Genomic DNA, 27,363 nt, shown 5'->3' with positions numbered 1-27,363 from the left:
GTCCTACGCCCCAGAGCAGGAAAAAAACAAGCTTGCTCCATCTTCCATGTGACAGCCCTTAAGCTATTTGAAGATGCCTATCATACCTTCTCTCAGTCTCCTCTTTTCCAGGCTAAACATGCCCAGCTCCTTCAACTGACTTGGTTTCCACACCCTTAATCATCTTGGTTGCCCTCCTCTGTACATGTTCCAGCTTGTCAATATCCTTCTTAAACTGTAGCACCCAGAACTGGACACAGTACTCCAGGTGTGGCCTGAGCTATACTATTACTTCCTTTGATCAGAACACTAGACTTCTGTTGAAGCAGCATAGAATAGCATTAGCCTTTTTTTGCTGCCGCATCACACTGTTGAGCCCCATGTTGGGCAAAAGATTCCTGAATCGTGGGGGGGTTGGACTAGATGACTCTATTGGTCCCTTCCAATTCTATGAAAAATCTCAATAGAGTTTGTAATAACTTTCATGTGCAACATAAGCAGCCAAGTGACTGCCAGCACCACACATCTATAAAAATATGTACGGTGTAGAACTTTTCCCACAAACTAGAGAGTTCTTGTGCAGAAACACAGGCGTACATTGGTTCATAATGCTAACTCAATCAATATTCCATTACACTACTAATTTGTCGTCTCTCTTAATCTGAGTTGCATTTAGTCTATTTTACAGTAGTTTTTACAAAACATTGTCTAGTCAAAAGTCAAGGCTGCTCATTGTGGCACATAAATGTGCAACTGGGATTTTCATCCCACCCCAATCTCCAGGACAAGCTTTCAACAAAAACCTTGAGCCTTGCACCTTGTTGCTAAATGACTCCTGTGGAAATCAGTGGGGATAATAAACAAGGAAGGAAGGACAGGCTCTTTATGGGGCACAGCTCTACCGTTCCTCCGCTGATTTGCCCACGAGAGCCCTTCCTACGGAAGAATTCGCGATCCTGTGCGTGTTTGCTCACAAATCTCTGGTTGCAAACAACGTGCAGCAGCAGCAGCAGCAGCTGCGCGCGCCGCCGATTGCAGCCAAGGCGCCACCCAGGGCGCGTCGCCCCCGCGCCATTGACACCTGAGCAATGACGGGCGCCGCGCCCCCGAGCCCCTGGCGCCGCCTCTGCCGCTCCGCCCCCGCCAGGGCCCTCCTCTTTGGTGGGCGGAAAAAAAAAAAGGAGCCGCCGGTGCCGCCCCCGGCCGGCTCGCCGTCCGCCGGCGCTATAGCGCAATCGAAGGGAAACATTGCAGCGTGGCGGCCGCTTCGGCAGGGATCGGGCTGCTCTCCTCCCGCAGAGGGGGCGGCAGGTAAGGGCCAGAGCGAAGGGATGGCGGGCCTCTGGCAGGCGGCGGAGGAAGCAACCGGGTTTGGGGGGGGGGGGTTCCATCCCCTACGGAGCTCCGGAGAATTCTTCCCGGCGGTGCCCTCGGGGGTCAGGGATTTGGCGCATCCCGGGGCAACAGCATGACTTGGCACTTTGGGGGTTCGGCCAAGTTGCGCGCAGGCAAGGAAGGCGCGTCTCTTTTCTCCTGGCAGGAAGGGTCGATGTTCCACCGGAGAGAAGGGGTAGGGGCTTCTGGCTTCCGGGGTGGGGTGGGGTGGGGGAAGAGACTTGGGCCATTTGGGTGGGCACCCACCGGGCCGACGGCGATCTGTCCTTTAGGTGCGCCGGGGACCATGGAGCGGCTGCTTGGGCTGCGCCGAGATCGCCCCGTCGGGTTTGTAGGTTCTGGTGTCTGAAGTTCCAGAAAGTTTATAGCGTCTGCTGCGTTATGCAAGGAGCTGTCTGTCTCTCCCCGAGTGCCCCCCCCAAAAAAAAACAACAAACCCTTACAGGCAGGTCCGGAAGCATGTTTGCTCACGAGTAAGCCCCCTCGCCCCCCGTTCAGTGGATCGGTAAATGTGTTTTGGTTGTAGCGTCCGATCCTCCTCGCCTTACGTCTACTTAAAGGTCGTTCCCATTGCGTTAGGTGGCGCTTACTCCCAAGCGCGCATAATAAATAGGATTGCAGGCACCAAACTTCGGATCTGGGTATAAATGTACCTGGCTTTGAACACTTTCGGAGGTTTTATAGCACTCTACACATTCACTTATATTATTGATTGAATTTATATACCGCCCTGTACCTACACATTCACTTATATTATTGATTGAATTTATATACCGCCCTGTACCTACACATTCACTTATATTATTGATTGAATTTATATACCGCCCTGTACCCGGAGGTCTCAGGGCGGTTCACAGAACAAAACCAAAATTTAAAACCTCAAAATAAAAACCACCACCCAATAACCCTGCCTTGTTTGTGCTTCCTTGTTAGGTGCAAAGTTCAAGCATCTGTGGCCTTTTTGCTGTCAGTTTGTTTTTTCCCCCAGCTAGATGTTAAGAGCAACGTGGGGCCCTCCAGATGGTGGTTTCCATCTGCCATTGGCTCCAGCCAGCATTACTAGTGGTTGGGGTGATGGGAGTTGTAGTCTCGGATAAATGTTAATGGCACTTGGAAGTGGAGCGGCGACAGTCACAACAGCTGCTTCAAAACTTCTCAGTTGCCTGCCTCTTCCATGCAGATGGCAATATAGCCTACGGATAAGAGTTATTGCAATTATGTGTGTGGTTTGTTCAGTCACAGTACTAAAATATACATGCTAAGTATTACTATGGAAATTTTCGACGTGGCAACCAGCAGCATTGTCCTTTATTATAACATTGTGAGGATAATCGGTTTAGTTGTAGTATTTACTATATTTTAAAAATTGTCACAGCCTGCTAGTGCTGCATCTCGGAAGGTTGGTGGTTCGATCCCACCCGGGGTTGGCTTTGGGCAGGATTCCAGCATTGCAAGGGGGTTGGATTAGATGACCTGCAGGGTCCCCTACAACTCAACAATTCTATGATACAGTAGTTGTAGAGCAGGCATCCCCAAACTCGGCCCTCCAGATGTTTTGGGACTACAATTCCCATCATCCCTGACCACTGGTCCTGTTAGGTAGGGATGATGGGAGTTGTAGTCCCAAAACATCTGGAGGGCCGAGTTTGGGGGTGCCTTTTGTAGAGCATGGGCTTTGCGTGTAGAAGGCTCCTGAATCAAGCCCTGATATCTCCAGGAAAGGCTGGGAAAGACCCCTATCTGAAACCCTGAGGAGCTGTTACTAGTTAGTGTGTAGACATTAACAAGTTAGATTGGTAAATGGAAGTTGGTATGGTGTCCCCATGTCCCTTCTGCCTTTTATCAGAAGGCTCATATAGCCACATCTTTAAAGGGGGTGGCTGGATAACAACCTTAGCGGCAAAGCTATTTCTCTCGTGTAGCTTGGAAACAGGATTGTTGACATGGCAGTGGGATTTTCCGAGAACCTTTGCACAGATGTAGAAGTAATGCAAATGTGTGGCGAAAGACATATAAGGGAATCATGACAACTTGCTGCTTTTCCCTTCTCTGTTGTTGTTTTGCACATGATTCATCGTTGTCAGGGTAGCTGTAAACATGACAAGATACAGGAACTGCATGATGCTTTGGTCACACCATAGCCTGCATTCTGGCCATGCAATGAGTTGCTGGGGGTATTATTGTTTCCTATTTGGCATGGCCAAACTTGGCCCTCCAGCTGTTTTGGGACTACAACTCCCATCATCCCTAGCTAACAGGACCAGTGGTCAGAAATGATGGGAAATGTAGTCCCAAAACAGCTGGAGGGCCAAGTTTGGCCACGCCTGATTTATATGCTGTTTAAAACACATTATCTGCTGCGCAACACTCTTGGGGAACCACACAACACCAGCCATGCCGTTGGGAGTTGGTTCATCTGTGATCCAGGGCATGGGTGTAGCCAAGGCTACGCTCATGGATGCAGGCCATTCTCCGCTAATGTTCCCTCCTGTTGACAGGCCACATAGTGCTGTTGTGGATGTTGCTGGCTTGCAGCTCCCATCGGTCCCTTCCAAGATTCTCCAGGGGTGATGGGAATTGCACTCTATAGCTTCTGGAGGATGCTTCAGGTCATCCTTTGTAGAAGAGGTTAAATGGACTCAGACAATAAATGCTTATACCTAGAAGCCAGTAGGAGAGCATTTAAGTCTTCTGAGATGTTCTCTCTAAGACAGTCATGGATCTTTGACCGTTCCGTTGTCCATGCTGCTTGGAGCAGATGGGGGTTGGAGTCCAGCAAAACCTGGAGACCTGCAGGTTCCTCATCCCAGCAACAGGATATTCTTAAACCAAAAAATAAGTTTCAAAGGAGGACTTCAATGTGATGCTACCAAACTGGAATTCAGCAAATTTGACTGTACAAATTGGTTGCCGCAGGTGCTGGAAATGGATAGAGAAAGTTCTATGGAAAGGTTGATCATGCACACATTTGATTTGCATACATTTGCATGTATTTGCGCTCGATCGTTTGACTTTTTTGCCTTGCTTTGTTACAAAAACAAACAAATGCATGGCATTGGGGGAAAGAGACTTCTTTGTACTACTTAACTCATTTCATCTGTCTATAAATGTTGGCTATGGCTCATGGAAACATGTTCTGCAATGATTTGTTTTTGTTGACACCTGGAAGATCTGTCAGTACCTGCTGATGGTAAAGCTGATTGGAAGTAATGTAATGCTGTAGCTCAGAAACGTGAGCTATGAATCGGGAAGATCCCAGCTGAGATCTGGAGTCTGCTATGATTTTGGGAAGTAGGTTAGGTATGCCAATCTCTACCTCAAGCCCCACCTGCAGAAGGGGGGGGGGGAGATGATGAGTTGCTGAAATAAATGCTGAATAAAATGACATTTTCTAATTTAAATATTTCACTATAAAATTACAGAAAGAGCCAAAAGGATACAAACCCATACCATCAAGTATGATCTATAAAAGCCAATTAAGACTGCAATCCTTACCTCGCAATAAGCCTGATTGAATTTAACGAGGCTTACTTCTAAGTAGACAAATATAGGTAGTCAAGTATAGGCTATCACTCTTAGGTCTTCAGTCTTACTAGCGGGTCAGCCCTACTGAAGGCAGTGTGTTATGCACCTGTTAAGTGAGTATCAAAGTTCTTAGAGAGCAAGCCTCAAATCCTGACGTGTTTCAGATTGAGCATATTAGGGGTAATGTCAGAAATAAAGTTTGCCATCTCAGTACTCGGGCTTCCACTATCGGTAGCTAACCTGGTGAAGGTGTTACGCTTGAACATGATTATTTTGAAAATTGAAATGTTTTGCTCAGTTATCTAGTAGGGTTGTTCAATACCCAGGTTTATTGACAGGTGTGCCTTTAAGAGGGGAACTGGCTGGTGTTGCAGTGCTGATGGCATGACTCTGAACTGCTGCTAAGAATCCTAGCAGCAAAACAACAAATATAAATTTGGATGGATGAATCTACCGGTAATTGTAGTGAGAAGGAAATGGGGGGGGGGGGAGAGAGAAAAGGGAAGAGAACGCCCAAAGTTGTAAGTCTATTTTTTAAAAATGGCTTCCGTTAATTCAGAATATTATTTTCTACTTTAAAAAAAAATAAAGTCTTGTGTTCCAGGCTCTTTTTATTAAGAGTGCTTAGTTTTCAAACAAGTAGGGAAAAGCAAACATGGTGTGTTTGCCAAAGGGCCAAACCAGGCATTTCTCTTTAGAAACTTCTTCTGATTTTTGCTGTTTAATACTAAGCATGGGGCTGATTTTCACTGGGACCACAGCACATAGGATGGAGAGGCTTAACCCTTACCTCCCCAGCTTGGATTTCAACAAAAATCTGCTTCCCCACGTTGCAATTACCGGTAGCCTTGGTGGCAGTGGGACTCCCACTGGTACCAAACTGGCCAAAATGCTATGCCTACTAGTAGTGGCACTGTTTTTAGCGGTGGAAATCCTGCTCTTTCTTTCCCATGTGGGCCTTCTCTGAATTTTACCCTAATTTTGGCATCCCCAAACTCAGCCCTCCAACTGTTTTGGGACTACAGCTCCCATCATCCCTAACCAACAGGACCAGTGGTCAGGGATGATGGGAATGGTAGTCCCAAAACAGCTGGAGGGCCGAGTTTGGGGGCGCCTGCCCTAATTCTTCTGCGCATCTTCTTTGCTGAACTGATTAGATTTAGAATAAGGATGTATTTCACACTTTGCAGCGACAGAGCCATCCCAAGGAATAGAATTCCTTCTTGCTATCTAGGAAGCTGCTGGTCGTCTTGTGGGTGTTACATCTGCCAGTGGCTTATCTAGAAGAGTGCTCCAGGCCATTCTGGGCTAGGAGAACCAAGTCTAGCTGCATTACATTGCCTATTGGTGCCATGGGAACACATATGGATTGGGCTAGGGAGATAGATGGGAATTCTGTTTCCCAGTCCCTCAAGATGACTGTACATGCAAGCAGTTACCAGTTTCCTTTGACCTGATTTGGGTTAATTTCTGCACAGCACCCTTCCAGCCTACATGATTCCAGAACACAAAACAGTATTCTGCTTAGCTATTGTGCGCGTGTTTAGCTTGCTGCTGTTAATTTGTGAAATTTGAAGTGCAGCCGCTTCTTAAGCTCTCCTGGCTTGACATGCCTTGGGCAAAATGTTCTGGAAAGCACAGCAAGCTCCCGTTCGTTTATGGGCCCAGTAGCAGATTTCTCTTATAATTATGGATAACCAAGAATTTTCTTCCTGGCCATATAAATACCGATCAGATGAAGATGTAAGCTATTTCTGGCATGGTCCCTGCATATTTTGGATTACACTGTTATTTCTGTGTTTGCAATTATATGTACAAGGGATATCCTGCAGTCTCTGTGTTGTATTGTAGTTTTTTTCTGCCTGGAGAGACAGAAAAGACCATTGATGAAATATACGGCCCAAGCCTACCGCCACGCAAACACCACAGTATGTGCTCCGGACAATGGCGTAAGAAGGCACATGGGTGATAAATCTTAGCGTTGTAGGAGCTACATGAAAGTGTTGCTTCTGTGTGGAAGTGCATTACTAGAAGAGACAGTCGCCCCCTTGTCCATGGGCATAATCACTGGGGCAAGCACACACCTATGCCAGCCATTCCATGTTGGCAGGGAAATAGTTGGTAAATTAGACTTCAGCTGTGGTGGCACAGGACATTGTTTCCACTGTTGAAGGTAATTGTGGACTCTCATGCTACCAAGGCATTAAATTTTCAGTGGGCCAAAGTACCATGTGGAAGATCTGTTGTTGGATGCCCCAATGTTTTCTTTTTTAATGAAATGGAGCCACAAGGAGCTGACAATATCAGGGTGCTTTCCCCATGTATATTTATATTTTAATGAATGTTTCATTCTTTTTATTGTGCTTTTTGGTGCATGCTACCATTTCCCACCTATGAGTTATAAAATACTTTTATCAATACAGTGGTGCCCCGCAAGACGAATGCCTCGCAAGACGAAAAACTCACTAGACGAAAGAGTTTTCCATTTTTTGAGTCGTTCCACAAGACGAATTTCCCTATGGGCTTGCTTCACAAGACGAAACGTCTTGCGAGTTCTTGCGAGTTTTTTTCCTTTTTCTTTAAGCTGCTAATGGCCGCTAATAGCCGCTAAGCCGCTAATAGCCATGCTTCGCAAGACGAAAAAACCACTAGATGAAGAGACTCGCGGAACGGATTAATTTCGTCTTGCGAGGCACCACTGTACAGTGGTACCTCAGGTTACATACGCTTCAGGTTACATACGCTTCAGGTTACAGACTCCGCTAACCCAGAAATAGTACCTCAGGTTCAGAACTTTGCTTCAGGATAAGAACAGAAATCGTGCTCCGTCGGCGCGGCAGCAGCAGGAGGCCCCATTAGCTAAAGTGGTGCTTCAGGTTAAGAGCAGTTTCAGGTTAAGAACGGACCTCCGGAACAAATTAAGTACTTAACTCGAGGTACCACTGTATTATGATGATGGTGATTTATTCCAAACCTGAGCTTCTGTTTGCCATGAGTGGAGATGTATTGTTTTACCTAAAAAATCTTTGAGGGGTGATGGCAGTTTTGATTGAGAAAACTGCACCGAGGAGTGAAACATCCCCTTCCTCTTGGTCAAATCAGCAACCACCCAGGGCTGCGTTTCATTTAAAAGAGAGTTCCACACACCTCCTATATACCATGTAGCTTGGCACAATGATTTTAAATAATCTGTCACATATAAGGACACAGTGCCAATTCCAATCTGCTGGTTCTGCTGTTGCAGCTGGCTACACAGACAGACTCTAATTGATGGCTTATCCTTGTGCGACAGCAACTTAACACATATTAATGTTCAAAGAACAAGAAAGACAGGAGCAGTTATCCTATTCATCATAGTTTCACCCTCAGACAAGGCACACTTGCACAGAGGTTGACACTGATAGTACAGCAATATCATGGCTCTGCGGTTGGCAACTCACTACTTTTACTTCTTGGTCTCTTTGTGGATTCATGCTTCTCATGTGCATAGGGTATCAGTTAGAGCAGGGGTCCCCAAGCAAAGGCCCGCGGGCTGGACAAGTCCCGCTGCCCACTCTTACCGGCGCTGCGCTGTGCGGCTGCCCACTTCTGGGTCGGAGGAGCACCAGAAATAGCTTGTGCGCATGCGCAAGTGTTATTTATGCATACGCAAGCGTTATTTCCGGTGCGCATCCGGGTTGGAGGAGGCCCGTGCACATGCACACAAGCTATTTCTGGTGCTCCTCCAACCCGGAAGTGCGCCGGAAATAGCATATGGGCACGCACTCCCCCAGCCCGCCACGCGATCGGCGCTGGAGACACTGGCCCAAGGCGCGGTAAGTTTGCTGACCCCTAAGTTAGAGGGTAGCTCCCAGCAGAATAGTAAAAGCATGATAAAACACCAAACATTAAAAACTTCCCTAAACAGGGCTACCTTCAGATATCTTCTAAAAGTCAGATACAGTGGTACAGTACCTTAGTCTCGAACGGCTTGGCTCCTGAACAAATCGGCTCCTGAATGCCGCAAACACGGAAGTAAGTGTTCCAATTTGCGAACGTTTTTTGGAAGCCAAACATCCAACACAGCTTCCACTTGACTGCAGGAAACTCCTGCAGCCAATCAGAAGCCATGCCTTGGTTTTCGAACAGTTTCGGGAGTCGAACGGACTCCTGGAATGGATTAAATTCGAGAACCAAGGTACCACTGTAGTTGTGTATTTCCTTGACATCTGAAGGGAAGGTGTCCCACAGGGTGGGCGCCACTACCGTGGGAAACAATTATATTGGGTGGAGCAATATATATGTTTTCCATTGGAACATATTTCGGGGAATTTTTGTCTCTAGTCGCGGTTGTCTATCAGTGTCAATGAACCAAACGTGTGGTAATCATATCGCTTCTTGTCTGAGTGCAAAGTGGGAGTTTCCTGGGATTTGCCAGTCAGGCAAGCGCCCATTTTATGGTATGTGCATTGCGCAGGATTTAAAGCTATTATTGGTTTAGGACCACAGGTTTGAGATTTACGGCATGTAATGCCTTGAAAGAAAATATTATGAAAATGATATATAGGTGGTACATGACTCCAGTCAAGCTTGCAAAGATATACCATTTATCTGACAATAAATGTTGGAAGTGTAAAGAAGCTGAAGGAACATTCTTTCACCTCTGGTGGACTTGCCCTAGGGTGAAGGTTTTCTGGGAAATGATATATAATGAGTTGAAAAAGGTATTTAAGTATACCTTCCCTAAGAAACCAGAGGCCTTTCTCTTGGGCATTGTCGGCCAGAGTGTGCAAAAGAAGGATCGAACTTTTTTTATGTATGCTACGACAGCAGCAAGGATACTTATCGCTAAATGCTGGAAAACCCAAGATTTGCCCACACTGGAAGAATGGCAGATGCAACTGATGGACTATATGGAACTGGCGGAGATGACTGGCAGAATCCGAGACCTGGGAGAAGAACTGGTGGAGGAGGACTGGAAGAAATTTAAGGATTATCTACAAAAATATTGTAAATTGTATGAATGTTAAGAAAGATGTAAGATTAGAAATAATATGGCTTCAACAAATTAGTTATATAGAATACAAATTTAAGTGTAATTGGAAGAAAAGATAATTTTTGGTTAAATAGTATTTTATAATTAAATCTCTAAAAGAGTGATTTTAAATTCCAAAATTTGAGATTTAATCTTGGGAAATTATATTATATGAACGGAATCATCTTAATAATTTGCCAGCAAAATTTATGAGTTTAGAATGCAGGAACAAGAGGTGTGAGGAAGTCCTAGGATGAGAATGAAATGTGGATATTGGAAAATACTATGTTATTATGTATGTTTTTTATTGTTTTTAAAAAATTTAATAAATATTATTAAAAAAATAAAATAAAGCTATTATTGGTTTAAATGGGAGCAAGTTGCCTCCTCTGCCCCCTACCCAATTTCCACATGTCCTAAAAGAACACCATATGTACCCGTTTGTGTTCCAGTCCCTCACATGCCAAGCTATGGTTAGGAATGTTTTTGGGAGGGACGATTGACATTAATAGTGAACTTGGTGGTTTGTTAACTATCAGAGTAGTGCCAGTGCGTGGACCCATAAGTGTCTTCCTGTCCTTTTTAAAGTCAGCATCTGTCAAATTACATAAGAATCGGAGACCTTCGTGGAAAAAGCAATCTGTATTTCAAACAAATTACTTCAATGGTTCCAAAGTCTTACTCAGTCTAGAAAATCTGTGTTGCTTGGCTTTTATCGATTTTTCTCTCTCTCACCCCAATGCTAGGTGCAGCACAATGCAAGAAGTCAACAAGTCTGAAACTCTGAAACAAGAATGGTGGGTATTTTTCGGTTACGTTGCATTTTTCCTGTTTGTGATCTCATGCCTTTTAAATACGATCTTACAACGAAACTGATTTTTTATTAATAGATAAGCCTTTGGTAATGGAGTCGAGATGTGACCCGTGGGGCAATTAGGGGTCCATTATTGCTTAGGTTGGAACGGATTCTTGAGGCACGTACTTGGAGGGACAAATCCACTGGGGGCTTCAAATTGCTATCAAGCCAGCTGTTCTTGGGAATAATTATCTGGCGGCCGCAGCCCTGACCCAGGCATTGTTATTGATTTGGTCCGTGTCGTGCTTCCAGTGGAGTGTTGCTTTTTGCCCTGGTGGCAAAAGTCCAGACAGATTCTGACATGGATACATCAGGCATATAGGAATGTCTCCCTCCCTCCCTCTCTCTGTGTAATGGTTCTAGGGGTTGCTCGTGCGTAAGCCGGTGCAAACACCTGGCTGGGTTGCCTGAGTGAACCTTTTCTGTCTGGACAGCCACTCACTCGTGGCTGCCTCAATCGCTGGCAGAATCCGTCAGTGGGCGTTTCTTAAACTTCTTCCAGCAAAGAAGCTCTTTGACGCCTAGTCTCCTCCTACTCTCTCTGCGCGAAAGCCTTCTGCGCAAGGAGGGCGTAGGCAGCGGAGGACCCCTACTCTCCCCGCTGGTCCCCGGCAAGGAGTCATGGGACCGCCTCGCCGCTTCCCCCATCTGCCCCCCTTCTCCACTGGTGCTACGCTGATTCTCTTCCCCAGAAGATGGGCTGCCTCTCCCCATCCCGGGACACTCTCTGGAATCCCTCTGGAGCTTGCTCTCTCCCTCCGGCACTGATGGCAGTTCCCTGACACTCTGTCTTCATTCCAGGATGGAAGATCTACAGTAGGGCTGTTGAGGGAAGGAGGGATGAATATAAATTAACTTTACCCAACCTTCCACGAGTGGGAGCAGTCAGTCAGTCAGTTTTATTGCACATAGTGTACACAGAATCATTCAACAATTAAAAGAAAATATACTGGATTGATACAAAAAACTTAAAACATTTATATTATCAAGACATTACCTACTCTAAACAGAGCTATAAAAGTACCTTAATATACAAGTTAAGACATTAAACAATAAAATTTATAAGCTGAAATCATCACATGGCCAATAATATATTAAAAAATAATGTTAATTAATACAATGTGCAAGTATATTCGGAGTTTGGTGATAAAGATAGAATATAGCTTGATGTAGATAGGGTCAAATAAATTCATCTCCTTTACAGTTGGTGGCTACCTTGGCTATACAGTGGTGCCCCGCAAGACGAACGCCTCACAAGACGAAAAACCCGCTAGACGAAAGGGTTTTCTGTTTTGGAGGCGCTTCGCAAAACGAATTTCCCTATGGGCTTGCTTCGCAAGACGAAATGTCTTGCGAGTTTTTCTGACTTTCCCCCCCTTTCCCCCCCTTTTTCTAAGCTGCTAAGCCGCTTATCAGCTGATCCGCTAAGCTGATAAGCCGCTAAAAGCCGCTAATAGCGCTAAGCCGTCAATGGGCTTGCTTCGCAAGACGAGAAAACCGCTAGACGAAGAGAATCGCGGAACGGATTCTTTTCGTCTTGTGAGGCACCACTGTATAATTTGCTCTTATTTTCCTAGCGGCAGTTGCAAAGAGTGCTACACACCAGGTCACATGCTTATCTGTGTCTGCGAGGAGATATAAAATCATGTCAAAGGGGTTCTGGCCAGGGGACCTTGTCATTATAGGTGCTAAAAATCTTTCTCTTGCTTCATTATATAAGAGGCAGCGCAAGATATAATGCATAAGGTCCTCTACTTCAGGACATCCCCTAACCAGTGGGAGCAACTCATGAGAACTGGGAACTGAAGCTCCAGCCCATGCAGAGATGAACCATAGCATAGAGAACTTGGGAATGGACGGCACAATAATTACCATGGAAGGCTAGGCGAGAGGGGTTTTCTGTTGGGGAAGGAGCTTGTGTACAGAATAAGAGGGAGAGGGGAATTGATACATGCAAGAAATTGGGTGCCTGAATGAAAGATGAAGGGTGGTATCCAGTGCTTTTTTTAAAAAAAAAATGTTTGGGGGTAATGTCATTTTGACTCAAGAAAATCACCATTTTATAGTTCAAATAAATACAGTAAATGGACAAAGGTACGAAGATTCACAAAATGTTTAGGGGGTATGCGTACCCCTGCGTACCCCCAGGAAAAAAGCACTGGTGGTACCCAACTAAGCCTCCTGAGAGCAGCAGACCCATTGAAATTAAGTTAGGTCCACTAATTTCAGTAGGCTTACTCTGAGTAAGATTTGACCGCAACACCTGAATTTGGGTATGTGCTTGGGGCTAGTGGACAGATCCAGGCGTGACGCAAGAAGGCCTAGAGGTTCTGTCCGTCTGATCGGCCCGCTGATGTAAATATATCTAGATTCTAGACCAAGGAGAACACTGGCATTTGAATGATTTGGCTACTCTGCCCATACGATGACATCTAAATTTGGGAGACAGGCTGCTAGTAGTGTTAGTCTCAACCTGCCCTGGCTGGAACAAGGCCTTAATCATTACTTGTTCTAAAAATCCTTAGTCCTGCGGAGCCTTAAATGCTTTGTCAGACTAGTTTGCTTCCTGTTCACGGTTTCCTCTCCTCTTGAAGGACACAGCTGCTGCAGCTGCAGGCTGAAGTGAGCGTTATGGCTTCTGTCACGCCACGTTATTAAGCCTTCTCCTTTATAATAAAGTGCCGAGGTAAGCTTGCTGTTAAAGAACAAAGCTGCTCTCTTCTGATCTTTTGCTTTGCAAAAGCAACATTTCCCTTCCAAAACAGCTTTTGTTTGTGGAGCAGATGAATGGGTTTTCCCACCCCACCCCACCCCCACGCACCCAGCACTTGTACCTATACAGTATATTTTAGGAGCGTTAAATGCTCTCTTAAATGTTTTGTGTAATTGTGCGTATATGTTTGCAAGTAAATGTGAAAGATCATGGGTGGTATCCAGTTGCGTAATTGGACTTGGAGCTGAACAGTGTATGTTCTCTGCCCTCTTCTCTCTCTGCGCAACCCCTAAATCTGCTTCAAAGTGTGGGAGGAAATCCCAGATAATATTTAGCGATGGTGCACGGAAGTCGTTGAAGTAGTGGAACTATTTAGTTGGATACACCACCGCATCGGGCTTCTTTCCCTTTCCTTTGCTTAAATTAATAATAATAATAATAATACAGTGGTACCTCGGGTTACATATGCTTCAGGTTACAAACGCTTCAGGTTACAGACTTTGCTAACCCAGAAATATTACCTCGGGTTAAGAACTTTGCTTCAGGATGAGAACAGAAATCGCACGACGGCAGCGCAGCAGCAGCAGCAGGAGGCCCCATTAGCTAAAGTGGTGCTTCAGGTTAAGAACAGTTTCAGGTTAAGTCCTGACCTCCAGAACGAATTAAGTACTTAACCCGATGTACCACTGTAATAATAAAAATAAAAATAAATAAATAAAACAATAAAACAATTAATTTATTATTTATACCCCGCCCATCTGACTGGGTTTCCCCAGGCACTCTAGGCGGCTTCCAACCAAGTATTAAAATACAGTGGTGTCTTAAACGTTCAAAGCTTCCCTAAACAGGGCTGCCTTCAGATATCTTCTAAAAAGTCTGGTAGTTGTTCTTCTCTTTGGCATCTGGTGGGAGGGCATTCCACAGGGCGGGGGCCACTACCAAGAAGGCCCTCTGCCTGGTCCCCTGTAACTTGCCTGTAATAAATAAAAATAAATAAATAAATTATTGGAAACTTGGGGTCAGTGCAGCTTTGGCCCTTTTTAACTAAACAACAGTCACAGTGATAGGGTCATGCCCCCAGCCTGCCTATTCCATCACAACACACAGAACATACAATGCCACAGCATTCCCAGTGGGAATCTACCCGTGGCCCTCCTAGCCGCTGTTCTGTGAACCCAATACAGAAATGGGAGGTAGGAGAGCCTACACCAGTGTTTCTCAATCTTGGGTCCCCAGATGTTGTTGGACTACAACTCCCATCATCCCTTAGCTCTGGCCTTGCTAGCTAGGGATGATGGGAGTTGTAGGCCAAAAACATCTGGGGACCCAAGGTTGAGAAAGGCTGGCCTTCACAATGTGGCACACACAGAGCTCCCAAGGCAGGAGGTCTGCAGAGAGAGCGCAAAGACCTCCTGGGGCAAGGGTTCAAGATCCACCCCGAGGAGGAAAATGCTTTTTTGACAAGGAGCCAAAGGAGCAGGCCAGGCAGGACATGCAACTAGGGCAGCTGCAGAGACTCATTGGCAGTGGCTGCTTTTTTCTGGTGACTCCTTGCAAAAAAAAACCATGCAGGTTTGGGAAGCCTCAGTCAAGCTGAGATTATTATTTTTTTAAAAAACAATTTAACCAAATGTCATTCTATAAAAAGTTTATTTTGGAAGAGGGAGAAAGAGAAGGGGCTTCACTCTATTTTCTGCCTAAGGAGAAGAAAAAACCATTTGAAACTGAGAAAACGTATTGGACACAAAATCCAAAACACGGTTTCCTCTGGAGCACTTCTGAATCCCAGATATTCTTTAGGTCTGCATCAGAATATAGGGGTTTGTTACAGCCCCATTGAACATAGTGGAACAGACTTCTGAACACATAAGATTGCAAAGTAAAGTAAATTTTCCATAGAGCTGTTGATCAGTATAATGTCTAACTCGCTTTTGCATTGTGGATCTTTGTTTATGCATAAAGTATAAATGGACCACTTCAGTCATGCATATTGTATTACCATCTTAAGTTCTTTAATTATTTAGAATTATTAAGATCAATAATTAAATGTGCTCCAGGTTTGTTGTTGTTTTAAAAAATGTGCACATATATATTACATATAAACACAATGACTACCCTTCAGTAATGCTTAGTTTAGGTCTGTTCTTAAGCTAAAGATGTGCTCTGGTCCACGGAGTCACGAAGAGTCGGACACGACTAAACGACTAAACAACAACAACAACAACAACAACAACAGCAACATAACACAGTGTTACTAGATAGTTGACTGTGGAGGATATCTCTACTTGCTAATGTTGTCACCCAAAGAGTATTTTTCGACTAAAAACCAGGGACCATATTTTATAAATAAGAGAGAAGGAGCTGGAGATAAATCTGCAGACTGAAACACGAGAAGAAGTTGAGAAAGGTTGGAGAATTGTCTAGTATAATCTGCAGCAAGGCAGGATCTTACGGACCATATGTTAACAGTCCTACCCTCCTCATATATAACATATACACTCCGCTTGATTTTCAAAGAAACTCAAGGTGGCTTGCATTTGAAAACATAGAGATAATAAACTAGGGCCCATTAAAATGACACATATTTAGTCCTCTTGTCTTAAAGGTAAAGGTAAAGGTACCCCTGCCCGTACGGGCCAGTCTTGACAGACTCTGGGGTTGTGCGCCCATCTCACTTAAGAGGCCAGGGGCCAGCGCTGTCCGGAGACACTTCCGGGTCACGTGGCCAGCGTGACATCGCTGCTCTGGCCAGAGCCAGAGCCGCACACGGAAACGCCGTTTACCTTCCCGCTGGTAAGCGGTCCCTATTTATCTACTTGCACCCGGAGGTGCTTTCGAACTGCTAGGTTGGCAGGCGCTGGGACCGAGCAGCGGGAGCGCACCCCGCCACAGGGATTTGAACCGCCGACCTTTCGATCGGCAAGCCCTAGGCGCTGAGGCTTTAACCCACAGCGCCACCTGCGTCCCACCTACTACAAGTAATAGACTGCCACAGTGACCTGAGAGTCGATACACCAGGATAACTGCACTTACAGTTAACAAAGGAATGTGAAGCACATCTAGATTGTTCATATCAAAATGAGCCAATTGCCAGGCCACATTAAATCTGGTTCTAAATTGGAAGCAGCCCGTGGACAGGTACATACTCCTTTTGCATATGAACTCCCCCACTGCACACCCCACCCTACCAAATTTGGCCTTATACGTGACACTTGGTAGCTGGGTTGAAATATAACCAGAAACACCACTAAGTTTACTTTGAGAACAAAAATTATAAATCTGAACTGGGACATTATAGAATTCAAGTAGACTTGTATTACAGAGCGGGCAAGCACCAAAAGTTAGCTACCTCGTCTGTTTTGAAGGATGGAGGTGGTTTTTCTGATTCCAGGTACGTTACTGAGGCTGCCTTGTTAAGCAGAAGATACTTTCAAATACAGTAAATATAACTAGCTGTTACTGGTGTTTAGGAATTTGTGAGCCTCCTGTTCTATGGCTGGCCTGATCTATGATACTCCTATCTTACTGTGCAGTATTTAGGACAAGGTGCACACTCATAATATTCTGGAATGCTTACAAGAATGTTTGGTTCAGATTTAACATAACTGACAGGCCAATAGACATGTGGTTTAAGTCAAGCAATGTGTTTCATATGCACCTTCCTTCCCCCCCCCCTTTTCCTTTTTTTTTTTTTTGCAGGGCTTGCAGACCTAGAACTGATGACCAAATTCATGATGGTGCAGACCAGAAAGGCTGTGATCTTTTTATTGATGACCTTTTTGAAGAAGCACAGAAATTTGGAGCTGTATGCACGCAACAGTCTCAAGTTAAAAATAGAGTATGTGAGTTAAAGTTGTGTACAATTTTGTTTAAGGGTTTTCTTTTAATGTATGCAGTACTGCAAGCTGTCTTCTTCTTAATTTCATTTCTATGCCGCATTATAATTTTAAGGGGGGCAGGGAATCAAAGCGGTTTACAACCTACATTAAAATATCAAATAAAACCATCCAGAATAAAACATTATTCTGTACTGAACAAATTCAAGTATACATTCAAAGCAACATAATTAATGGGAAGTCAAATATAAAATGCACATTTAAAACAGCATAATTAGCAAGAGGATAAAGTATTATCATAAGGATAGAACTGCTATTGCTGCCAAATCCTGGTTCAGCGCAACAGTGGCTGTGGAATGTCAGTCTCAATGACTTGAGACGGCACTAAAGGCAAAGGGACCCCGGACTGTTAGGTCCAGTCGCGGACGACTCTGGGGTTGCGGCGCTCATCTCGCTTTACTGGCCAAGAGAGCCAATGTACAGCTTCCGGGTCATGTGGCCAGCATGACTAAGCCGCTTCTGGCGAACCAGAGCAGCACACAGAAATGCCATTTACCTCCCCACCAGAGCGGTACCTATTTATCTACTTGCACTGTGTGCTTTCGAACTGCTAGATTGGCAGGAGCAGGGACTGAGCAACGGGAGCTCACCCCGCTGCGGGGATTCGAACCGCCAACCTTCTGATCGGCAAGCCCTAGGCTCTGTGGTTTAACCCACAGTGCCACCCACGTCCCTTGAGTCTGCAGTAAGAGACAGCTAAACTGTTCTCTCCAGAGGACCCCCCCCCACCCCTTGAAATCTACCACCCACCCAGAATGCAAGCAACAAAGATAAGGAAGGGGGGGTGGAATATATATGTGTGTGTTCCCATATCCATGCCCTTTATTTTCCAAATCTGCAGATCCAGATGTTCTGGTATGATTTTCTAGTCTCAGTGCATACTAAAAACCAACTCATTCCTTGTTGGTGCCAGCACTCACATAGATTGGTCTAGGTTCAGTTGTTGCAAAGCCAATAGCTGAGCAAATGTTCTGCATACAAATGTTCCCCAGTGCCATTCCTGGTATCTCTGGGAAGGGGTGGGAAAGGGCCCTGTCTGAATCCCTGGGGAGTCACTGCCTAGTTATTGTAAATCAGGGGTCAGCAAACTTTGGTAGGCAAACTAAGGTCCGGGGGCCAGATCCTGCCCAATCGCCTTCTAAATCCGGCCCGCCGACGGTCAGGGAGTCAGTGTGTTTTTACATGAGTAGAATGTGTCCTTTAATTTAAAATGCATCTCTGGGTTATCTGTGAGGCATAGGAATTTGTTCTTTTCCCCCCTTCAAAATATAGTCCAGCTCACCACATGGTCTGAGGGACGGTGGACTGCCCCACGGCTGAAAAAGGTTGCTGACCCCCTTTTGTAAATAAACCCTGAGCTGGAGGGCTAATGAATGACTTGGCATAAGGCTGTTTCCTATGCCACTCTCTTCTGTTTTATTTGGCTATGTTTTATGAACCTGATGCTTGCTTGTTGTGACATAATGTTCATTTGAGTTTACTTTGCTTTGCAGGTTGATACAACAATTAAATTATGGAAAAATGGATTCACGGTGAATGATGGCGAGCTCCGAAGCTACACAGATGTTGCAAACCAACGTTTCTTGAACTCGATTAAAAAAGGGCAAGTCAGCTTTGTATGTTGAGCCGAATTGCACAAGCACAGCTTTGTTTCTGCTCTGGTTTAGCACAGGGATGAGGAGGCCTGGGAGGCAAATGCAGATTTCCAAATTTGGCCTTTGGGATTTTTCCTAGACCATACCACCTCCCCAGCCACATGCACCCTCTCCCTAGGTCATGCCATTCACTGTCCCGCCTTCACATGTTTTTGCCTTGTTGAAATATGTTATTGAACTCTGAGAATGCCTGCTGTATGCCTGGACAGTTCCCCACTCCAGGATTAGTGTAGTGTATGAACCTGGGCTTGCTCCAGACAGACTGTGAACTGTGAACTGTGAACCCAAGAATAAGCCATGATTCATAGTTTGTCTGAAGGGGGCAAACCATGATCCCATGTTTGCCATAAACCATGGCCTATGTTGTTGCTCTTACGTAATTGTGGTGATAAAGAAAAATAGGGGTGGTTGGCTTTTGCTGCCCAACTCCCCAAGGGACTGAGTCCTCTAAGTCATAGATGAATTGTTGGAGGCAGGATGCAGTGAAAGCAAGGCAGATCTTTATTTTTCTGTTGCAACAGAGTTCCCTCCCTCCTAGCAAGGAGGCAAGAGAGACCCAGAACCAAGAAGAAACATCTCTTTTAAGGGTTTGCATTTTGGCACAGAGGACACACCCTCCACAAACAGTCAGAAATTCCATCACACACAAGGTGGGGTTACTGTGGCTCAGGCAGGCCTAGGTGTGATATTCCTGAGGATTTAGCGAGTTTCACAAAGTTCCAGACACAATTTACACAAAACATCAGCATTTGATTAGACAATCAGGATGCTGGTCAGACATCCCTCAGTGCAGAGCAAACAATGACAATTAATACAAAAGAGGTTCAAAGATATAAGAGAGGAATCCTTTCAGGAACTTCCCCTGATTGCTATCTGTTCTCAGGCAAGGGAGATTAAGGAGGCAGAGGAAATATTTAGTGTCCTTAGAAGAGCGAAGGTGGCTTTTGGATTGCTCTTTTAGACATGGTTTATATACTTACTTACTTATGTATGTGTGTTTACCTTGTGCAATTATATTTGAAACCTTAGAATTCATATAATAGTGGCTATTGTGAGTTTTTCCTTTCAGCTAAAATTTTTTAAATATTACTTTCCACACGCATAGGAACTTTTTTATGTTTATTTTACAGGGAGCTGCCTCTTGAGTTGCAGAAGATTTGTGATAAAGAAGAGGTGGACATTAAGGTAGATGATAAGAAGAACGAGGTGTATGCTTTGAGGAAGCCACCGTTCCATCCTTTCTCTGGACAAGGCTACAGATTAGGAAGGTGAAGAGCCTGGTATTTCTATAAAACTAAAAAATGGTTTGGGGAAATAATTAAGGTTGTTGCTCTTGCTTCCTTCTTTGAGACTCACTTTTCTGGGAGCACTCAGCAGGGCTTACTTCAGAGTAGACATGCATAGGATTACAATATCAACAGGGTTTTTTCATAGGTTTAGCCTGCCTCTCAGGATTTTGATTATAACTTGTAAAGGAGAGACAGGCAACTTGCTTTAAGATGTAGCCCTCTTACGGTGGCTACTGCTGCAGTCGACTTAGACCAGCACAGGGTAGTAGTAGTAGTAATAGTAACAACAACAGCAGCCACTCTGGGCAACTCCCAACACAATAAAACAACAAACATTAAAAACTTCCCTAAACACAGCTTCCTTCAGATATCTTCTAAAAGTCAGATACAGTGGTACCTTGAGTTACAAACGCCTCATGTTACAAACGCTTCAGGTTACAAACTCCGCTAACCTGGAAGAGTTACCTCGAGTTGAGAACTTTGCCCCAGGATGAGAACGGAAATTGTGTGCCGGCAGCGCAGTGACAGAAAGATGCCCCATTAGTGAAAGCGCGCCTCTAGTTAAGAACAGTTTTAGGTTAAGAACGAACCTGCGGAACGAATTAAGTTTGTAACTAGAGGTACCACTGTAGTTGTTTATTCCCTTGACATCTGAAGGGAGGGCGTTCCACAGGGCGGGGCGCCACTACCGAGAAGGCCCTCTTCCTGGTTCTACCTCACCAGCAACTAACAAATCATTAGTAGTGATGTTAACTGTCTAATTCTAAACATCTATTCAGAAGCAAGTCCTGCTGAGTCCAATGAGGCATATTCCCAGTAAGGTGAGTACAGGATTGACTCCAAAAAGAACAGTAAATGCAGAAACTGCTATAGCAACAACCGTAGCAACGGAACAGCTCCTTTATCAATCACCACTGTGCAAATTCCCTTTCAAAGTGCAGGGCAAGAGTTCATTAGGATGCCTAATCGGTCCTGCTGTTCTGACAATATTTAATTAGCCGAGTTAACCCGACCTGTTTATCTGACTAGCCATTGTTGTTGGGAAGATATTGAACCCTATCCAGACCAGGTCACTTGGGGGGGGGGGGAATATCTTATGCTGATCCATTGGGACTGTGTCCCATTGTAAATATGTCGCAGGTGTGACCTATAGTGGGGGAAGAGATGCCGGCCAAAATAATCTCTACTTCTGATTAGGAAATAGTCCTCTGCCATTACATGTACAAGGCAACAGGTTGGCTCCACCATACATGTGCGAAGCTGTCCCATGCTTTCCATTAAAAATGAAGTTTGTATGGTGAGGAAGGAAGGTTGCAATGTTAAAATGCTACTTCTGGGATCCATTCTGTACTTGACAATGGCACGGACCCAAGTGTGCTCCTTTTACTGGAAGGGGTTATCAAAAAAATATGCAAGTTCTCCCTGATTTCAAAGTTTCGGGAGGTGTTGATGGATAGACAAAATCTTATCGATTGTTAGAGCTTATTCTATTATCTAGAAATTGTTTTTTCTTATGCATAGTTTTGCCATTCAGATTTCTGGTGTATATTATGATTGATAGATTTAAAATAGTGATATATCTGTCTTTCCAGTAAAAATACAAATACAGTGGTGCCCCGCAAGACGAACGCCTCGCAAGACGGAAAACCCGCTAGACGAAAGGGTTTTCTGTTTTGGAGGCGCTTCGCAAAACGAATTTCCCTATGGGCTTGCTTCGCAAGACGAAAATGTCTTGTGAGTTCCTGCGGGGTTTTTCCCCTCTCCCCCCCCTTTTCCTAAGCCGCTAAGCCGCTTATCAGCTGATCCGCTGATAAGCCGCTTAACAGCTGATCGCTAAAAGCCGCTAAACCGCTAATAGCGCTAATCCGCTAAGCTGTCAATGGGCTTGCTTCGCAAGACGAAAAAACCACTATACGAAGAGCCTCACGGAACGGATTAATTTCGTCTTGTGAGGCACCACTGTACAGTGGTGCCTCGGGTTACATACGCTTCAGGTTACATACTGTCAGGGGCTCAGGAGCAGAGGCACAGGGAAGAGAGGAGATGGAGAGCGAAGGGGAAGAATCCGAGGGGAGCGTAGGAGAAGAGGACAGTGGACCGAGGGATTCCATGAGCCTCTCCAGCGAATCGGAAGATTCACAGAAGGGGGCGCCAGTGGCCAGGGGTAGGGGGTTCCCAAGGGGAATGCCCCAGGAGCAAGGGGGCAGCAGGGACTCCCAGAGCAGTAGCTGGAAATCAGGACCAGCTTCCCCACCAGAGCAGAGTGGGGGGGAAGAGTCCCAAGGATCGGGGCCAGTGCATTCCCCACCAGGGAGAGAAGATAAGGCAGGGCTGACCACGCCTCCATCAGAAAGTCGGACAACGGAGGAGAGGTCAGATCCGGCCAGTGTCCCGGAAGAGGGAAGCAGTGACCGAAGTAGTGTAACGGTTAGGAGAAAGGTCACTGGGCTGGCGCGAGAGGCAAGTTCAAATGTACAGGAGCGCGGGACAGCAGAGAATGAGGATTGGGAACCGGGTCCTAAAGCCCGCTGGAGGGAGGGGGAGGAGCTAAGCGACTCAGCGTCGGAAGAGTCCAGAAAGGGCAATGCCCCAGCGGGCAGGAGGACCCAGAGGAGGAGAGAGCAGTGTAAAAGGTGGAGCAGGGCTAGGATCTTAAACTGGTGTCATAGGGGAGGAGACTCAGACGGGACTTCGCCGATCTAGGGTTTAAGACGTAGGGCTGCACGCTGTGGCTTTGAAATGGAAACTGAACTTCAATAAAGACTTTTGTACATTACTACAGCCTAGCGTTGGTCCTCTGTGAGCTGGGACCTAGAGGCAGCTCTGACACATACGCTTCAGCTTACATACTCCGCTAACCCAGAAATAGTGCTTCAGATTAAGAACTTTGCTTCAGGATGAGAACAGAAATTGTGCTCCGGCGGTGCGGCAGCAGCAGGAGGCTCCATTAGCTAAAGTGGTGCTTCAGGTTAAGAACAGTTTCAGGTTAAGTACAGACCTCCGGAACGAATTAAGTACTTAACCCGAGATACCACTGTAAAGTCCATGGTAAGGTAGAAAGAGAACCTTATTTCAAACAATAAAGCCACAAAGAGGCAAATTGTAAATCACTGCTCCCTTGAAGAGGGAACTGGAATAGTAGAGTGCCTACTAGCTTAAAAGCAGAACAGAAATTTTAATGAGATAGCAGTTTTTACATGCTTATTCTTGAGTTATTCTGCCAGCCTAAAATGCACTTTTTTTACATTACCAAATAGATTGAAAAATTCTGTCTGCTTTTAATATAAACATCCTTTAAGGATATAGTGAAAATGCTGTTGTTTAATCTATTTGTTGTTGATGGGATTAAAGCTATCTAGCCTTTAGAAGCATTTTGAAAATAAGCATCAGAAAATAAGAATAGCCAGTGTGTGGCCTGACCCTTCTTGGAGAGGTGATATTGCCTTGTTTGAGTTCATGTTGTTTTCTTTCACTTTGCAGTGCCACACCAAGAATAATTTCTAAAGTAAAAAGAGATGTAGAAGAAATTGAAAAGAGAAAACCAACAGTGGTATTAAATCATTCAGAACCCATTACTAGTATCCAGATCTGGCTAGCAGATGGAACAAGGATAGTACAAAACTTTAATATTTCTCATAGGTAAGAACCGATCGTATTAACACACACCCTTACAAGTGCAATGTAATCCTGTACATGTCTATTTAGAATTATACTCTGCTGAGTTTAAGGCTTACAGAGGAAGAGATTGTAACATGGAAAGAATTCCATGGAAAGAATCTTAAACCTATCTGGGTTTTCAGAATGAAGCCATCAAGACCAGACATTTAGTTTTGACTTAATGCCATTTTTCTTAAGTCCCAAACATGATCGTTTTCAAAATGAAAATTTGTAGTACAATACTGTTTTGTTTTCGACAGTTCGAATCCCCGCGATGGGGTGAGCTCCCGTTGCTCGGTCCCTGCTCCTGCCAACCTAGCAGTTCGAAAGCACATCAAAGTACAAGTAGATAAATAGGTACCACTCCGGCGGGTAGATAAACGGCGTTTCCGTGCGCTGCTCTGGTTCGCCAGAAGCGGCCTAGTCATGCTTGCCACATGACCCGGAGGCTGTACGCCGGCTCCCTCGGCCAATAAAGCGAGATGAGTGCTGAAACCCCAGAGTCGGTCACAACCGGACCTAATGGTCAGGGGTCCCTTTACCTTTACCTTTACTGTTTTGTTTTGTTTTGTTTTGTGCTGGCCAGTTAGCACAAAGTCTTTGGATTTGTGACAGCTTAGAATCATATATTTTTCAATGTTCTGGTTATATCCAGTGTTGTAAACCCTGCTTTCGTGGTTTTATAACACCAAGAACTTGTTTTTACATAGTTTCACATAAGGACTAACAGTGCTTTGCCTTGCCAATCATTATCATGGTTTCATCATTTCGTTCTGATCACCAGAACACCTTCTATTGTCATCTTACAAGTAGTGCAGGATAAGGGTAAAGGTAAAGGTAAAGGTACCCCTGCCCGTACGGGCCAGTCTTGACAGACACTGGGGTTGTGCGCCCATCTCACTTAAGAGGCCAGGGGCCAGCGCTGTCCAGAGACACTTCCGGGTCACGTGGCCAGCGTGACATCGCTGCTCTGGCCAGAGCCAGAGCCAGAGCCGCACACGGAAACGCCGTTTACCTTCCCGCTGGTAAGCGGTCCCTATTTATCTACTTGCACCCGGAGGTGCTTTCGAACTGCTAGGTTGGCAGGCGCTGGGACCGAGCAGCGGGAGCGCACCCCGCCGCAGGGATTCGAACCGCCGACCTTTCGATCGGTAAGCCCTAGGCGCTGAGGCTTTAAGTAAGGGGGTACTAAATGAGCAGATATCCCTGATTGCACGCATGCTTTGTGCCAGAAGACATATGTTTATTAACAATGAAAATTCTGGATGGACAGAATTCTCTTCTCTACTGCAAACAGAACAAAACATTCCCCTTGTCTCTTGTTCCTGTAATTTCTCAGGTTTAGTTACTTTGGTATGAAGTTCTGTGCATGAATATGTAGAGAGTCCTGTTCAACTCACTGGGAATGATTTCTGAATAAACATGCATAGGATCAGCCTATTTGAAAATTTGAAGAGGCTCTGAAGAAAAGCACTTCGTCTACTTTGGGTTAAACACGTTATTACATTTCCTATAGGATTGTTGTGCATAAAGCAATGGCAATATTTGGTTTATATGGGAAGGGCAATCTATAGATTTGATTGTGATAAAGGATTATCTTTCTTGGCATTAATGGTTGGGCATATTCTCAAAGAGCGACACTAGCAGCTCTACAGTAAATCCATCAGTATGCAGCTTAGTTAATTTGGATATTTTATTTATTTATTTTACAAAATGTATAAAATGAAGAAGAAAAAATAAATCTCTAAGTTGTTTACATACCAGTTTGAATAGATGGTTTATGAGAATTACCAAAGATCAGAGCTTCTCTCTTCAATTGAACCAACTTGCAAATGTTTGATGAATTTATTCTCATAAACATTTTGCCCACTTAACCTAGCAGTGAAGGAGGATGAGTCGACACAAACCAGATTCTGAGTGGACATGCCACTCACTGGGCAATGTAAGCGTTCTGTCAAAAACTTGTTTCCCTGAACCACACTTTCCTTACTGTATTTGTACCCTAAATGATTCAAAATAACGGTGGTATACAGCTTGGTTTTTACCATTGTAGACCTGTTGAAATTTACAGACTTTTTCGTGCTCGTTAATTTTAATATGTCAACTCGATGAGTAAGACTTCACTGAATACCACCCACAGACTTTAAAATATATATATTTGCTTTTCTTCCTAGAATATGGCACGTCAGAGATTTCATAGCAAATTACCAAGGACATCAAGGAAGAAGTCATTTCACGCTGACCACATCGCTTCCTTTTCACGAGCTGCTGAATGAATCTCTCACCTTAGAGGAGGCTAATTTAAAAAATGCTGTTGTTGTTCAGAGACTTAAAAAAAATGGCGAGCCTTTTCAGAGTTTGTCCTAGCATCCTTTCTGAAGATTGCCTAAGATACATTAGCGGTGGAGTCTTGGAGAAGAAGCAGATGGTACCCACCAAACAGTTGCTCGGCTGGGTTTGTTTACCAAAGCCCAGGAGGTGTATGTAACCCCAAAAAGAAATCAATAGCAATATTTGTGGTGTGGTGTATAACATCTGCAGCGCTTGTTGGAAAAGTCATATAGCATGTGCTGTACTGACTCCAGTGCATTCTCTCTCTTTTTCTATTTATCAACCTAACTAGAATATAACGGGCAATAATTCACCAGGACAGCCATCTTAAGCTGTGTGTTTTGTCAGCTAGATAGCTGTGATAGTCTTGCAAAGGGGAATTCTAGAGAAACTGCTAGGCTTTTGTTCACACTTTTAGTTACAAACGGGGGGGAAAATGCACCTTGCTTTTTGAAGGTACTGCCGGTTGATACTATTCTTGCTTTCTGCTATAGCCCAATATGCTTTATTGTTTCCTCAGTGCCACAGTGCAGAATTTATGGGAGGCTAATACTAACATTTAAAGCTAAAACTAATTTTAACATCTGAGGCAGCAGTTTCTAAATTTTGAAGTAGTTGCTGCCTTCCTTGAAAACATCTGCCAATTCATGTCTTACAATACGATCCTATACATCTCTACTCAGAAGTAAAAGTTCTGCAGGGCTTACACTTACGTGAGTGTAGGACTGCAGCCTTAATCTCATATTGTGCCATTAGATCCATACATTATGTTCAGTCTTGAAAAATTTATTTGAAACTGAACTCCACTGATAACAGTGGAACTTCTGCACTTATGTGCTTGGGATAGTAGTTTTAGCTAGTGAGATGGAAGTATATGAAATGAACAACCAATTGCTTGAGAAGTATTAATTCAAAAGTTCAGCTGTAAGTTTGCCACAGGACAGGAAGCTTTGTGGACACTTTCCCACAACTAATCAAACATGCATTATGAAATGGTACGTTCTCATTGTGAGATCATACCATGTCACAACTGAATAAAAGGAACATGTTTTC

General features: G+C 44.6%; 1 protein-coding gene across 3 annotated transcripts; it reads left to right on the top strand.

Annotated features, from left to right (window-relative positions):
* The first annotated feature begins 1,091 nt into the window (after positions 1-1,091).
* UBXN2A (UBX domain protein 2A) lies at positions 1,092-26,492 on the top strand. Of its 3 annotated transcripts, none has more exons than XM_079970109.1 (7): positions 1,092-1,290; positions 10,660-10,710; positions 17,182-17,320; positions 18,872-18,981; positions 20,164-20,301; positions 23,803-23,961; positions 26,154-26,492. In XM_079970109.1, exons 2-7 carry the CDS (start codon positions 10,670-10,672, stop codon positions 26,344-26,346), a joined length of 780 nt encoding a protein of 259 aa, XP_079826235.1. In that variant the 5' UTR covers positions 1,092-1,290; positions 10,660-10,669; the 3' UTR covers positions 26,347-26,492. The 3 variants fall into 3 exon arrangements, with proteins under 3 accessions (XP_079826235.1, XP_079826236.1, XP_079826237.1); XM_079970110.1 differs by having other exon boundaries at positions 1,143-1,290; positions 18,872-18,985; positions 20,168-20,301; XM_079970111.1 differs by lacking the exons at positions 1,092-1,290; positions 10,660-10,710 and having other exon boundaries at positions 17,220-17,324.
* Positions 26,493-27,363: the final 871 nt, after the last annotated feature.

Source organism: Podarcis cretensis (genome assembly GCF_951804945.1).
Source record: "Podarcis cretensis genome assembly, chromosome: 3".
Taxonomy (NCBI): Eukaryota; Metazoa; Chordata; class Lepidosauria; order Squamata; family Lacertidae; genus Podarcis; species Podarcis cretensis.
This window is presented reverse-complemented; position numbering and strand designations above follow the sequence as displayed.